The 15,826-nt window shown below is 35.5% G+C and overlaps 1 protein-coding gene across 2 annotated transcripts in view; it reads right to left on the reverse strand.

The window, feature by feature from the left end:
- The window catches only part of RABGAP1L (RAB GTPase activating protein 1 like), a 716,315-nt gene that overhangs the window by 568,255 nt on the left and 132,234 nt on the right, over positions 1–15,826 (reverse strand). For both annotated transcript variants that reach the window (XM_045811376.2, XM_045811377.2), the window contains one exon: positions 15,522–15,688. In XM_045811376.2, the coding sequence (XP_045667332.1) occupies positions 15,522–15,688 (167 nt within the window). The remainder of the gene's footprint in view (positions 1–15,521; positions 15,689–15,826) is intronic.

Consider the following 15,826-nt stretch of genomic DNA (forward strand, 5'->3'; position numbering starts at 1 on the left):
ATCTGTTCATCATGGTAATCAGATATGTTAATATAACTCATTTAAATTATTTAAACCTTACTAATCCTACAACATATGCTTCCTATCTCAAGAAATGTCAATCTGCGTTAAAATATGCTGTGCTGGCCTCAAAATGTTCTGGATTTCCTAAACTAATCTAATGTAAATAACATTTCTTAAGATTACCTTTAAAATGAGTATTATATAAGCATTTCTTTCTTCCTAACATTGTTTTTTATCTATACTTGCCTCAAACTGTTCTTTCTAGTTTATCACACACATCCCCAAAATAAGCAAGAATTCAAGAACCACCCCTACATGTTTTCACTGTGTTGACTCAATTGACCCCTGGCGAACTGAATTCTGTTTTACAATAACTTCATCTAATCATCAAATCTGCTCCTGTTCTTCCCCCTGAAACTCTCTCTCCTCATAGATGCCTAATTATGAAATAAAAGATCATTGAGTTCACTGAAGTAAATGTTGCACTTTCCAAGCTCTTATCTCCATATGTGTTCCCTTTTTTATACCTAGAATAACTGTTACCAATTTTTACTACGTTTTGGCACCAGCACAAAGTAGAAAACATTTTTATGAAAAGCAACACAGCTAAGAAGACTGTTACATGGCATTATCGGAAACAAAAGCAGTTACCTCTGTTCATAGGAAATAATTTCATTTCAAAATGATGAACAAGTAATTTTAAGAGTCATACCACAGTCTTAAATACAGGTATATTATCCGGACCTAAAGACAGTGCATCTATGAAATGAGCAAAATTTTATTGTTAAATTATCAATTACATTGCTACTTCCCATCACATCTAAGTAGCCTATCACATTACCCTCCAGATAGTAATAAGCCTTTTGTTTTTATCTGTTAAATTTTCAATGTACTAAAAGAACACAAATCTTTAGATAAGAGTTATTCTTCACTCACAGGCCACTTTGTTGAAGATTAATTGACCACACAGTTGTGCGTCCGATTCTGAGTTCTCTATTATGTTCCACTGATCTATGTGTGTCTGTTTTTGTGCCAGTACCACACTGTCTTAACGACTACAGCTTTGCAATATAACTTGAAATTTGGAATTGTGATGCCTCCAGCTTTGCCTTTCTTTTTTAAGACTGCTTCAGCTATTTCGGGTCCTTGGTGGTTCCATACAAATTTTAGGATTGTTGGTTCTAGTTCTGTGAAAAATGCTGGTGGCATTTAGATATAGGGATTACATTAAATGCATAGATTACAATAAAGCCAATTAGATCTTCAAATTTTACTCTGCTGAATTTTTTTAACAAGTTATGAGTATCTCCAATATAAGTTTTATTTTGGGGTATTTTAAAACTGTCATTTAAAAAATCATTTTGAATTAACATGATAAGCACATAGACTCTGAAGCAACAGAATGTTCCAAAATTCTAATTTTGCTTTCTGCTGTTTTGGAAGTCCTTCCATATGTTGAAGAAGAAGAAGAAGAAAGAAGAAAGAAGAAAGAAGAAAGAAGAAAGAAGAAAGAAGAAAGAAGAAAGAAGAAAGAAGAAAGAAGAAGAAGAAGAAGAAGAAGAAGAAGAAGAAAGAAGAAAGAAGAAGAAAGAAGAAAGAAGAAGAAAGAAGAAGAAGAAAGAAGAAAGAAGAAGAAAGAAGAAGAAGAAAGAAGAAGAAGAAGAAGAAAGAAGAAGAAGAAGAAGAAGAAGAAGAAGGAGGAGGAGGAGGAGGAGGAGGAGGAGGAGGAGGAGGAGGAGAGGAAGATGATCAGGTGATGCATAATTTCCCTTTTAACTGAAATATAACTGACACATAATGTTGTGTAAGGTATATAATGTGTTGATTTGATAAATTTATATACTGCAACATGATTATCATTGCAACATTAGCTAACAACTCTATCTTGTCACATAGTTATCATTTCTTTTTTGTGGCAAGAACAAAAGATCCAGTCTCTTAGCAACTTTGAAGTCTGTAATAGAGTATTGGTGATTATAATCAGTATGCTGTGCATTAGATCTCCAGGACTTTTTTATCTACTAGTCGCAAGCTTGTACATAATGCTTAACTATACCATTTCTGACAAAAGAAACTAGTTTGCTTTGAAATTTATCTATGATGTCTTTCTTCTAAATGTTGGCAGTAATAAGTGTTCAGCACCCTGTATTTTGATGTGGTGCTCATTCAGCAATATCACTAGGGGTAGCTTCCAAACCCAGGAAAAACAGACTGAATTTTCTCAAAACTCTAATTTTAGGGGCACCTGGGTGGCTCAGTGGGTTAACTGTCTGACTTCAGCTCAGGTCAAGAGCTTGGTGTACTGGGATAAAGAAGATGCGAGATATATCTATAATGGAATATTACTCAGCCATCGAAAAGAATGAAATCTTGCCATCAGTAAGGCTTCCCGTCGACAGTAGGCTGCTAATAATTAAGTTTTGAGGGAGCCAAAAGTTAAACATGGAATTTCATTGCATGAGAGGTAAGCACCCTTAACTCCCACACTGTTCAAGGGTCAACTGTATAAAGTAAAGTAAAATGGATCCTAATACTTTGGATGTATACCCAGCATCTCTTTTGTCCCCAGTTGCACAAGGGCTGTGATGACATTTTTGCCTCCCATTCAACCCTCAGTCAACTGCAGTCAGACTTCCGCCCCACTATTTCTCTGAAAGGGTCTAAAATCACTGTCTCTTTTTTTTAAAAGATTTTATATATTTGACAGAGAGAGAGAACACGCAGCAGGCAGAGAGAGAGGGAGAAGCAGGCTTCCCACTGAGCAGAAGCCTGACATGGGGCTTGATCCCAAGACCCTGGGATCATGACCTGAGCCAAAGGAAAATACTTATAACCGACTGAGCCACCCGGGTCCCCCTTAGATCACTGTCTCTCATTTGCCCATCAGCTTCCTGGTTAACCTCCTTGCAGAACTGATGCTGCAGGCATTCTCTCCTCCTGGAAACGATTTCCTTCCTTGCCTTTCTTGGCCTCATGCTCTTGTGATTTCATCCCTCTATCTGTGCTTATCCTTCTAGATTTACTTGGGTCAATCCTCTTCTACCAGTCTTTCAAATATCTATTTCCCAAGCGCTCCACTCCTCATTCAACACTTGGGATCTGGGTGATTTCATCTACTCCTATTCACAATTCCCAAGTATTAACCACTTTTAGAATCTTTACTTCCCAAGGTTAGAATACAAATATCCAACTGACTCCTAACCTGGGAGCCCCACAGGAACATTAAATTCAGCCAGCATATCTGAAACTACACCGGCTTTCCTCAAGAGTCTTATAACTTTTTTCCTTGGAACTCTATCTTCATCAAGAGGATCAACAACCACCCAGTCACTTAGAAGTAATCCTAGCCTGGGGCACCCAGGTGGCTCAGTCCGTTAAGCATCCAACTCTTCTTGATTTTGGCTCAGGTCAGGATTGAGCCCTGCATGGGGCTCCAAGCTCAGCATGGAGTCTCCTTGAGATCCTCTCTCCCTTCCCCAACTCACATACACGCTCACCTGCTCTCTTTCTCTCAATAAATAAATAAATAAAATCTTTAAAAAAAAAAATAAAGTAATCCTAGCCTCCTTATTTTCCCTCAACTTCACATCAAACCAAACACCGAATCTTAGTGTCTTTATTAATGCCTCTCTAGTTCCTCTATTCTACAATCCCCACTGCCACTGCCTACATTTAGGCCATCCTAGTCTACTCACTTCATATCTACTGCCTCCGGTATCAACATCCTTTTCACTGTTGTCAGAGTGACCTTCCTCAATTACAAATCTAGTGTCATTCACAGCTTTTAAAATCCTCCCAACCTGAGGAAAGTCTCCAAATACCTAAGCATGATAATGACTACCTATTTAGAGTAATTATCCGCCATGTCCATTGATGCTTCCACATTATCTAATTTTTCTAAATATCTTGAGCATACCACCTTGCATCAGTTTTATGAATTTACTCAACTATTTTCTCTGAATGAAATGCCCTTCTCTGCTTTGTTATAGTCAAAAGCCTGATCTTTCTTACCACAGTTACTCATTTATGGATTGACTTATTCACTTACTTTTGGCTGAAAGGACTCTGCCCAAAGAGAATACAGACTAGATAGAAGCAAGTAATCAATTAGCATTAATAATAACAATAGCTAATATTTATTATTTGTCAGATGACAAGCACTGTTCCAAAGGGCTATACATGAATTCTTATTTATTCATCACAACAATTATGATATTGTGATATAATAAGACATATATTTTTGGTCTTCATACTGGCTCCTAAGAATGATTCATGGCTATAAAGGTGAAAGAAACATCTTTTGTCATAATATTTGGGTTTTGTCATATGGAAAGAGCCCAGATGTCCATCAAAGGATGGATAAAGAAAATGGGGGGGGGGTTATATGTAAAATGGAAAATTACTCAGCCATGAAAAAGAATGAAATCTTGCCATTTGCAATGACATGGATGGAAATAGAGGGTATTATACTAAGTGAAATAAGTCAGTCAGAGAAAGACAAATAGCATATGATTTCACTCATATGTGGAATTCAAGAAACAAAACAGATGTACATAGGGGAAGGAAAGGAAAAATAAGATGAAAACTGAGAGGGAGGCGAACCATAAGAGATGCTGAACCCTAGAAAACAAACTGAGAGTTGCTGGAGGGGAGGTGTGTGGGGCAAGGGATAACTGGGTGATGGGCATTAAGGAGGGCACTTGATATAATGAGCACTAGGTGTTATATGCAACTGATGAATCATTAAATTCTACCTGTGAAACTAATAAAAAAAATTTCTTTAAATATTTGGTTTTTGTCCCCATTTTCTGTAATAGCTCCAGCGCAATAAAGGTAAAAGGAGTATCTTTTCCTAACACACCCCTTTCAACCACACTGGACTTTATATTAATGAGGTGACTTTTGGAAAGCCCCTACAGACCAGGGGGAGAAAAGGGCTGGATGTGATCAACAGTGTAATTAGAGGGTCCCAACTTTCAAACCCACTCCCCAACCTCCAAGGGGGAGAAAAGGGCTGATCAGTGAATTAATCACTAATGGTCAATGATTTAATCAATCATGCCTATATAACAGAGCCTCCATAAAAATCCACAAATAAAGGGATTCAAAAAGCTTCTGGACTGGTGAACACATGGAGGTGCTGGAATGGTGGAGTGCCTGGAGAGGGCATGGAAGCTCCACAGTCCACAGCCCTTTCCCCATCCCTTGCCCTAGGCCTCTCTTCCATTCGGCTGTTCCTGAGTTGTATTCTTTTATAATAAAATAATAATGTAAGTAACCTGTTTTTCTTGAGTTCTGTAAGCCATTCTAGCAAATTATCAAACCTGAGGAGGGGGGTTATGGGAACCTCCAATTTACAGCCACTTAGTCAAAAGCCAATATGTCAAACTGGACTTAAAACTGGTGTCTGAAGTTGGGGGTAGGGAGACTGAGCCCTTAACCTGTGGGGTCTGTGCTAACTCCAGGTAGTGTCATAACTGAATTTTAGGACAGTCAGTTGGTATCCACAGAGTTGGACGACTGACTGATATGGGAAAACACCCACCCATCTGTTGTTAGAAGTGATGTGTTGTGAATCATAATAAAGGAAAACAGAGTTTTCTTTTAACAACTCTATGAGGTGGTATAAAAAAAACCTCCACATTTCAGAGATAAGGAGTAACTTGCCTAAGGTTAAACATCTAGGAAATGGTAAGCTGAGATACAACCCCAGGAAGACTAAGTTCAGTCCAACGTGTGATTGGTGAACATGACTCCTACACTTTGCATATACTTCTAGAGTTGCGTGTATTACCTAGTGGTATAATATTCTTACCACCACATTCTTACTCCTTAAAGACAGAGAACATATGTTATCCATTCATGTATCCCCAACATCTAGCATAATGCCTATTACATTGCAGCACTAAATAAATGTTTAATAAACTAAACTAAGCACTGAAAATCATTTTTTTAAGATTTTATTTATTTATTGGACAGAAAGAGACACAGAGAGAGAGGGAACACCAGCAGGGGGAGTGGGAGAGGGAGAAGCAGGCTTCCAGCTGAGCAGGGAGCCTGATATGGGGCTCGATCCCAGGACCCTTTAGGTGCCCTAAAAATCATTTCTAAAATGAGTCCTGGCATCTCAGAAAAACTATAAAATAAGCTATACAGGCCTTTGGCCCTCTCTCCTCAATTTACTAACACTTCACACATCGCGGAGAAATGTCCTCTTGATTTCCTAATCTCGTCTTCTAATAAAATCTAGCCTAAGGGAAGAGTCTTATTAAACTCATTAATAATGAGGAAAATATGACTGGTAAAAGTTATTGAGGTCTATTTCCTGGGAATACTGGCATTTTAACAGGTAGCAAAGCTTTAAAGCAGAGGAATAGCATCAAATATAAAACACCAGATGTTCATTAGTATTAGAAAGGCTTTTGGAGCAGGCATCTTTTAGGCAGGCAGTTTCCAAATGAGTCCATATAAGCAGTGTGCTCTTCCCAGATCAGCAACAAACATCACTTCATTTCAGCAGCTAAGAGCCTATTTTCTTAGAGGGGTAAATTGCACTGCCCATGTTTCAAATGTTACAAGTCCTTAGCTCTTATTTATAAGCTCTTCACATATAATACTAATGCAATTAGTGATGTCAACAGTCAAAGAGGATGCAAGTAAAGAAGACAAGTTGAAATGAAATATAACAAAAATGACTGGAACTCACAGAAAAGTTTTCACAGAAAAAAAAAAAAACCAATTTTAGTGTTATGAGTAGCGTATTTTCCCTTTCTCAGAAACATTTCACGAGGATCAGTTTTAGGGCCAAACTTCTTAGGTATAATTCCTTATCTACCAACTAATAACCTTCCTGTGCCTAAATGCTTATCTGAAAAATGACAATAATAATGGCACCTACACCTCAATGGTTGTACTGAGGTTACATATGTTAATCCTTTTAAAATGCTTAGAACAGCATACTGCACCTAGTAATATAGTTGCTATCACCACTACTGCTTATAGTAATAGTCACGGAAGTTGTTGTTACTTCCAACAAGAATGGAGAAATCTCATTGAATGTATGGAGAACTGAGTAGACTTGACAGAAAACCCCTTTCATAGTACTTAACATAAGTGACATTTATAGAATACTCAACAACTGCAGAATACACATTCCTTATAAGTACTCTTGGAACATTTACCAAGATGGACCATATACTAATTCATAAAGTAAGTTTAAACAACTTAAAAGGATTCCAATGACACAGACTATGTTCTCTGATTAAAATGAAACAAAATTAGAAATCAGTGGCAGAAAGATACCTGGAAAAGTCACAAATATTTGGAAATTAAGCAATACACTTCTAAACCCCCTATACATAACAAAAGCAATACAAGATGTGGAAAATATTTCAAATCAAATGAACACACAAAATATCAAGTCTTATGAGTGCAGCTAACGCAGTAGTTACAGGTAAAGTTATAACCTGAAAAATGAAAAGGCATCAGAAAAATTTTTTAATCAGTGATCTAATCTTCACATGAAGAAACTAGAAAAAGAAAAACAAGTTAAATCCAAAGCAGGAGGGGGAAAAAAAAAGAAACGACAAAGAAAACAAAAGGAATCAACAGAAAACAGAGAAGCAACAGAGAAACAACAAATCAAAATCTGATTTTTTAAGGAAGAATGTCAATAAAATTAATAAACCTCCAGCTAGGCTAATTTAAAAAAGAAGAGAGAATATATAAATTACCACTACCAGAAATAAAAGCAGATCCTACAAATCCTAATGACATTAAAAAGAAAATAAGACAATATTTTAAGCAATAAATATCCTTGATTAAACTGAAAATTTCTTGAAAGATATAAATCACCAACTCAAGAAGAAACAAAAACCATAATAAACAGAATAACACAGTATCTACCAAAGAAATTAAACTGATAACTAAAAGCCTTCCCACAAAGTAAATTATAGGCCCATATGGTTTCACTGGTGAATTCTAACATTTAAGAAAAAAACAGTATAATCTTAAATTCTTCAAGCAAATAGAAAATACAAATTCCAACTCATTTTCTGAGAACATTACATTAATACCAAAACCTGATCGAGACATTACAAAAAAAACTACAGACCAATATTCCTCATGAAAATAGACATAAAAATCACTAACAAAATATTACTAATTCAAATCTAGCTTATATATAAAAAGAAAATTATCAAGAAGAATATATTAAAAGAGTACCACATGGTATTAGGATAAGTGGGGCTTATCCCAAAGAATGCAAAGTTAGCTTAACATTCAAAAAATTCGTGTCATTCAGCACAATAATGGTGGAAAAAAAGGAACCACTTCAATATATGCACACAAAAAATATTTCATAAAACCCACTGTTCATGGGGGAAAAAACACTCAGCAAGGCAAGAAAACAAATTAAAGCGCTCAGATTGGGAAGGAAGATATAAACTGTCTTTATACATTGATGACATTATTGTGCATACAAAAAACACTCTGGAATTTATAAAAACTAATAAATGAACTTAGCAAGGTTGCAGGAAATAAGGTCAATATACAAAAAGCAATGTTCATATTCTAGCAATGAACAATCAAAAATTTAAATTTTACAAAATATGCCTTTTAGTCACATAAAAATATTAAAATACTTGGAGATAAATGTAACAAAATATGAATAAAACCCATATACTAAAAGTGACATAACACTGCTGAGAGGAATTAAAGAAAAGCTATATAGCTTGTGATATGCCATGTCCACTGACTGGAAGGCTTGATACTGGTTTTTTTTTTTAAGTTTTTATTTTTAATCACCTGGTTCTCAACATGACAACCGCATTCCTTAATCCCCAACACATATTTCATCCATCCCCTCACCCACCTTCCCTATGGAAACCATCAGTTTGCTCTCTAGAGTTAAGAGTCTGTTTCTCATTTGTCTCTCTCTTTTCTCTTTGTTCATTTGTTAGGCTTCTTAAATTCCACATATAAGTGAAATCACATGGTATTTGTCCTGGACTTATTTCACTTAGCATTACACTCTCTAGCTTCATCCATGTTGTTGCAAATGGCAAGATTTCATTCTATTTTATGGCTGAATAATATTCCATTGTATACATACCACCTCTTCTTTATCCACTCCTTAACTGATGGATACTTGGGCTGCTTCCATACCTTGGCTATTGCAAATAATTCTGCTAAAAACATACGGGTGCACGTATCCCCTTGAATTAGTGTTTTTGTATTCTTTGGGTAAATACCCAGTAGTGCGATTGCTGGATCATAGGGTAGTTCTAACTTTTTGAAGAACCTCAACACTGTTTTCCACAGTGGCTGCAAAGTCTGGATTCCCACCAACAGTGTAACAGGGTTCCTTCTTCTTCACGTCTTTGTCAACACTCGTTTCTTGTGTTGTTGATTTTAGCCATTCTGACAGGTGTGAGGTGGTATTCATTGTAGTATGGATTTGCATTTCATTGATGATAAATGATGATGAGCATCTTTTATGTGTATGTTGACCATCTGTATGTCTTCTTTGGAAAAACGTTCATGTCTTCTGCACATTTTTTAATTGGATTATTTGTTTTCTGGGGGTGAGTTATATCAGTTCTTCATATATTTTGGATACTAATCCTTTAGGAGACATGTCTTTGCAAATATCTTCTTTCATTCCACAGGTTGCCTTTTAGTTTCATTGATTGTTTCCTTCACTGTGAAGAAGCTTTTTATTTTGATGCAGTCCCAATAGTTCATTTTTGCTTTTGCTTCCCTTGCCTCAGGGACCTAGCTAGAAAAAAGCGGCTATAGCCGATGTCAGAGACATTACTGCCTGTGTTCTCTCTAGGATTTTGTATGGTTTCAGGTCTCACATTAAGGTATTTAATCCATTTTTTATTTATTTTTCTGTATGGTGTGAGGAAGTGCTCCAGTTTCATTCTTTCACATGTTGCTGTCCATTTTCCCAGCATCATTTGCTGAAAAGATTGTCTTTTTCCCATTGGATATTCTTTCTGCTTTGTCAAAGATTAACTGACCTGCAAATGTGGGTCCATTTCTGGGTTCTCTATTCTGTTCCAGTGATCTATGTTTCTGTTTTTGTGCCAGTACTATACTATCTTGATCACCACAGTTTTGTAATGTAACTTGAAGTCTAGAACTTGATGCCTACAGCTATGCTTTTCTTTTTCAAGACTGATTTGCCTACTTAGGGTCTTCTGTGATTCCATACAAATTTTAGGATTGTTTGTTCTAGTTCTGTGAAAAATGCTGGTGGTACTTTGATAGGGATTGTGTTAAATATATAGACTGCTTTGGATAGTACAAACATTTTAACAATCTTTGTTCTTCCAATCCCTGAGTATGGAATGTCTTCCCTTTTCTTTGTGTCATCTTCAATTTCTTTCATCAGTGGTTTACAGTTTGCAGAGTATAGGTCTTTCACCTCTTTCGTTAGGTTTATTCCTAGGTAACATTATTTTTGGTGCAATTTGTAAATGGGATAGTTTTCTTAATTTCTCTTTCTGCTGTTTCATTATTGGTGTACGGAAATGCTAGAGATTTCTGTACGTTGATTTTGTATCCTGTGACTTTACCAAATTCATTTATCAGTTTTAGCAGTTTTTTGGTGGAGTCTTGAAGGTTTTCTATGTAGAGTATCATGTCATCAGCAAATAGTGAAAATTTTACTTCTTCCTTACTGATTTGGATGCCTTTTCTTTCTTTTTATTGTATGATTGCTGTGGCTATGACTTCCAATACTATGTTGAATAAAACTGGTGAGAGTGGACATTTTTGTCTTGTTCCTGACCTTAAAGACTCTCACTTTTTCCCCATTAAGGATGATAATAGCTGTGGGCTTTTCATATATGGAAAAGGCTGGATATTGTTAAGATACCAAGTCTTTCCAAAGTGATATACAGATATAAGGCAATTCTAATCAAAATCAGGGCAGACACTTTTCTACAAACTGACAAACTAATGCTAAAATTCAGATGAAAATGCACAAAATGTGAAAGAGACAAAACAACTTGGAAAAACATCAGAAATCTTACAACACCAGACTTTAAAATTTACTAAAAAGTTACAGTGGTCAAGACTGTGTGGTATTCGTACAAAAACAGACCTGAAGATCAATGGAACAGGATACAGAGTCCAGGAAACAGACCTACAAATCAATGGTCAATTAATTTGGGGCAAAGGTTAACAGCTAATTCAGTAGATAAAAGACAGTCTTCTCAACAAATGATAATAGAACTGGATATCCACGTGAGAAAGATGTGGGAAGAGGACCTCAAGCTTTACTTCGTGCCATACATAAAAATTAACTCAAAATGGATCATAGGCTTAAAACTATAAAACTCTAGAAGAAAACGTAAGAGAGAGCATCTTCACAACCTTAAGGCAGAGATTTCCTAGATGTGACACAAAACGCACAAACAATAAAATATTGATAAATACAGACATCAAAATTAAAAACTTCAGCTCTTCAAAACTCATTGTTAAGTAAAAAGGCAAGCCACTGTTGGGGGAGGGAATATTTGGAATAAGTGTATCTGACAAAAGACATATTCAGAATATATAAAGAACTCTTACAACTCAATAACACAAACAAAATATGGGCAAAAAATCTGAATATTTTATAACGAAAATACATAAATGAACAATAAGCACAAGAAGCTCAAAATCATTATGTGAAATGCAAATTAACACGGAAATGAGTCACATCTACACATTCATAAGAACAGCAAAAATTTAAAAGACTAATAATACTAAGTGTTGGCAAGGATGAGGAGAAATTGGAATACACATACATTGCCAGAGTGAAATAAAGTGAGCAAGCACTTCAGAAAAGTTTGGCTGTTTCTTATGAAGTATACACTTACCATATGACACAGCAATTCCACTTCTAGTTATCTATCCATGATAAATGAAAACCTATGTCCACACAAAGACATGTACATAGCAGCTTTAACCATACTAGCCAAAAACTGGAAACAACTCAAATTCCCAAGAGAGCAACAGCTAACCAACTTGTGGTATATCCTTAGGAAGGTCTATCGTGTCACAATAAAAAGGAATGAGTTACACAACATGGATGAATCTCAAAAACACTGTTCTATGAAAGAAGCCTTACACAAAAGAGTACAAACCATACTATTTCAGTTACATGACACTGTAGAAAAGACAATTCTAATGTCTAATGACAGAAAGAAGATTACTGCTTGTCTGAGGCTGAGCCTGGGGAGGAACGGCTGGGATGGCACAATGGAACTTTTCAGAGTGATAGAAATGTTGTCTATCTTAATTTTAATGGTGGTTATTCAAGTGTATAAATCTGTCCAACTCATCAAAATACACAACTAAAATGGGTATACTGTACTGTGTGCTAATTATACCTCAACAAAGCTGATTTAGAAAAAACTCTTACCATGGACTACGAAGCCTCATGTGATCAGGGACCTAGCTTCTTCTCATCATCACCTACTGCTGTCCCCCTCTTCTGTGTTCCCTAGTCTTTCCAGCTCTCTGGGCATTTGCAGACACTCTTCCCTACTTTAATTGAATTCTACTCCTGTCAGGCCTCAGGTCGAAGGGCTGTGTCTGGGAAATTTTCCCACAGCCCCTAGATTCAGTCCCCTTCCTCCATGCTCTCTTCACACCTGTGAGTGGAAAATGAAGTGAAAATGCCATTTGACCCTGAATGAACACTAGTCTAAGTCATACTTTCCATACATCCCTTAGCCTACAGATAAACTCCTGCTGTATTTGAGAGCAGAAAAATGACGTTTAATTTGGGTATAGGGAATCCCATCTGGTTTATCATCCCCCAGGAATCTGATCTAATCCTGTTTGAGTAGAGGACTAGTTCTGGGGTTATTCAGCAAATCCAGTCCTCCCAGAATCCTTTATTGGCCTGGAAGCAGAGTTTCTAAGGTAACCTGGACCTGCGTTAAATGCTCACCTAATTCCTTCTTTCTGCCAATGTTGTCTAGTCTAGATTAACATCTCCAAATTATTATCAATAGCCACAAACCAACCCGTCTCTGAAATACTGAAAGAAACTAGTTTAGCCTTACAGCAGCATAGTGTGACTCCCAGTAAGGAGTTATAGTCTCAGCTCTTGCAATAATTATCCATATAAATTTTAATAATTCATTTAACTTCTCTAGATTTCCATTTTCTCCTTCTCATTATTTCTGCTCAGGGCAGGTACGTCTTCAGTCTCCATAGCTTTCCACACTTTTTCTTTAACAAGATTATACCACTGAAGTTAGAAACCATCTCCTTCACATTTGATATTCATTCTAATCAGCCTCACAGTGCACCTGTAATGAGTTCCTGATGTACGCCAAGTGTTGAATCACTACACTGTACACCTGAAACTAATATTGCACTGTATGTTAACTAGCAGGAATTTAAATAAAAACTTTTAAAAAACCATACCTGCATGGTCATGATATATAATTATCCATTTTATAAATTGCTGAATCTTGTTTGCAAATATTTTGTTTAGGAATCTACATCTGAGTTCATGTGAAAGAGATTACTGTGGTTTTTTCCATTTTGTAGTTTCTTTGTCAGGTTTTCATGTCAATTTGTTTTCTGGCCTGATAAAATGTGTTTAGGGAGTATTCCTTCCTTCTCTATTCTCAGGGGAAGCCTGTGTAGCTTGGTATATGCATGTATGTGTGCGTGTATGTTCACACGTCTCTGTGTCTGTGTGTTTGTGTTTGTGTATTTCATAAGTGTGTAGGTGTTTGGAGGCATTCAGACAGAGTTCACTTTGTGGGAAATATTTTAATTGCATATTCAACATATTTTATACATATGGCAATTCAGATTTTCTATTTATTCCCATGTCCATCATTTTGATAAATTGTATTTTTGAGGATTTTGTCCATTTCATCTACATTTTCTAATATTGTGGCATAAAATTGTTCACAATAAAAATAAACATAAAAATTAAATCAGTCTCACATTTAGTAGAGCTGAATACAAGTAAATCTGATTTAATCTTAATTCAACATGAAATGACCTTGTGCAGTATTTTTAATGTTTTATTACTTGCTACTCACTCAACATCAGTAGTTTTTAAAATATGAAAATACATTTAATTATAAAAATCTAATACATATACTCTTGAAATGTATATAAGTATATAAATCTTAGTACTCTTGTTTGTGTAGATTTAATTTACATAACCTAGATGTGCGCACGCACGTAGATACAGATATAGATCTATAGATATGGGAAGATATATAGATAGATATGGGAAGATATACAGAGAGACAGATATGGGAAGAAGCCAACTTTTATCAGGTCTCAAGGAGGAAGAATACACATCATAATTTATTAATGGTCACTGGGAAGAATGATAACCACTTTCTATATAGAGCCTTTATTTGCTCTTACACAACTCTGAATAATCCTTCAGCTCAAAATGACAAGTGAATTCTTTGATAGTTAAAACAATTAAGCTAAAAGCAAAGAAAAGAAGGCAGGGAGGGAGGAAAATATTCCATACTAAAATATGAAAAGATACTCAGGAGGCTAAAAATTTCGAATACTGTTCATATAATCTTGATTTGAATATGCTACAAAAAAAGGAAATAATCCAAATAGTAATAAAAGTTGTGTCAAATCACCACTCTAATAAAATTTCATGAAAGACAAAAAAGTAATTTCAGAGTATGTATTATATGAGGCCTAACTGAGCAATGACAAGTTTTTTTTTTATATGAAAATGAGTAAGCAGCTTCTTTATTTGTTCACTGTGCTGATACTTGCTTTTATCACATTACATTTCACATACTACAATCTATGAAGCAGCAAGCATTATTAAATTTGGGAAATGGCAGTACTAAGTAGTATATAACGGATTTCCATTATTCAAATAGAGCATTTTACCCTCATTTCACAAAATAGACACTACTAGAATTCGAATTATTTTTCACTGTTACCTTCTTCCTTCACTACAAAACAAAAATCATGTATTTTACCTACTAACATTGCCTAATTTAGGGATGTCATAGAAACTCCACTTTCATTAATTTTGTATCAAAATAATTTTATGATCTTACTGAGAGGTCACACCATGTATTCATATAATAATTTGGTAGAAATAACTATGACAATTAATCCCAGGTATTACTTGGAAATTTTTTTCATTGTAACTTTATAAAGATATGCTATTTCTGGGCCCTGTCTTTCTGGTTCTAAATAGTTATATATAAAAGAATGTTTTATATATATAAATCAGTATTTCTATTAAGCATGTGGATACGTCACAGATACACAGTATAAGTTTCTAGTGAAAAAGTACGAAACTATTACACGAGCTGGGTTTTTTTTTTAATTTACATAACCTAGATGTAGATTTTTCAAATATTCTACTGGTTGAGTATATCACTTCATTACTTGAAAAACTTTTATCACTTTTTATCACTACTTAAGAAATTATCTTGGTGTTAAAAAAGAATAGGAAAAATACATATAGGTTATTATAGGCAAAGAACAAAAGGTCCTACCTGTTTCAACCTCATGAAGAAAGTCTCTGTGAAAGTCTTCCTGCTGAAATACCAGAATCGCTCGTTCGCAGGGTACACGCGGACAACCGTCTCCAGAAGAAAGCGCACAGGCTCCACCACCTCTGTGACGACCATATCCACTGCCACAGTCATGTACACTCGTTTATCTGCGGTAGGAACTTCCTGTATGTTATGCTGGCTTTATTGTTAACTTGATTATTCAAGAAAACTAAGTCTTCCCACTTAATGAAGAAAATAAGGTTCATGGTACCATCTATGTTTAATTTTAAATGTTGTATTGTCAT

Source organism: Ursus americanus, chromosome 2, assembly GCF_024610735.1.
Source record: "Ursus americanus isolate L20-20 chromosome 2, mUrsAme1.1.p, whole genome shotgun sequence".
Taxonomy (NCBI): domain Eukaryota; kingdom Metazoa; phylum Chordata; class Mammalia; order Carnivora; family Ursidae; genus Ursus; species Ursus americanus.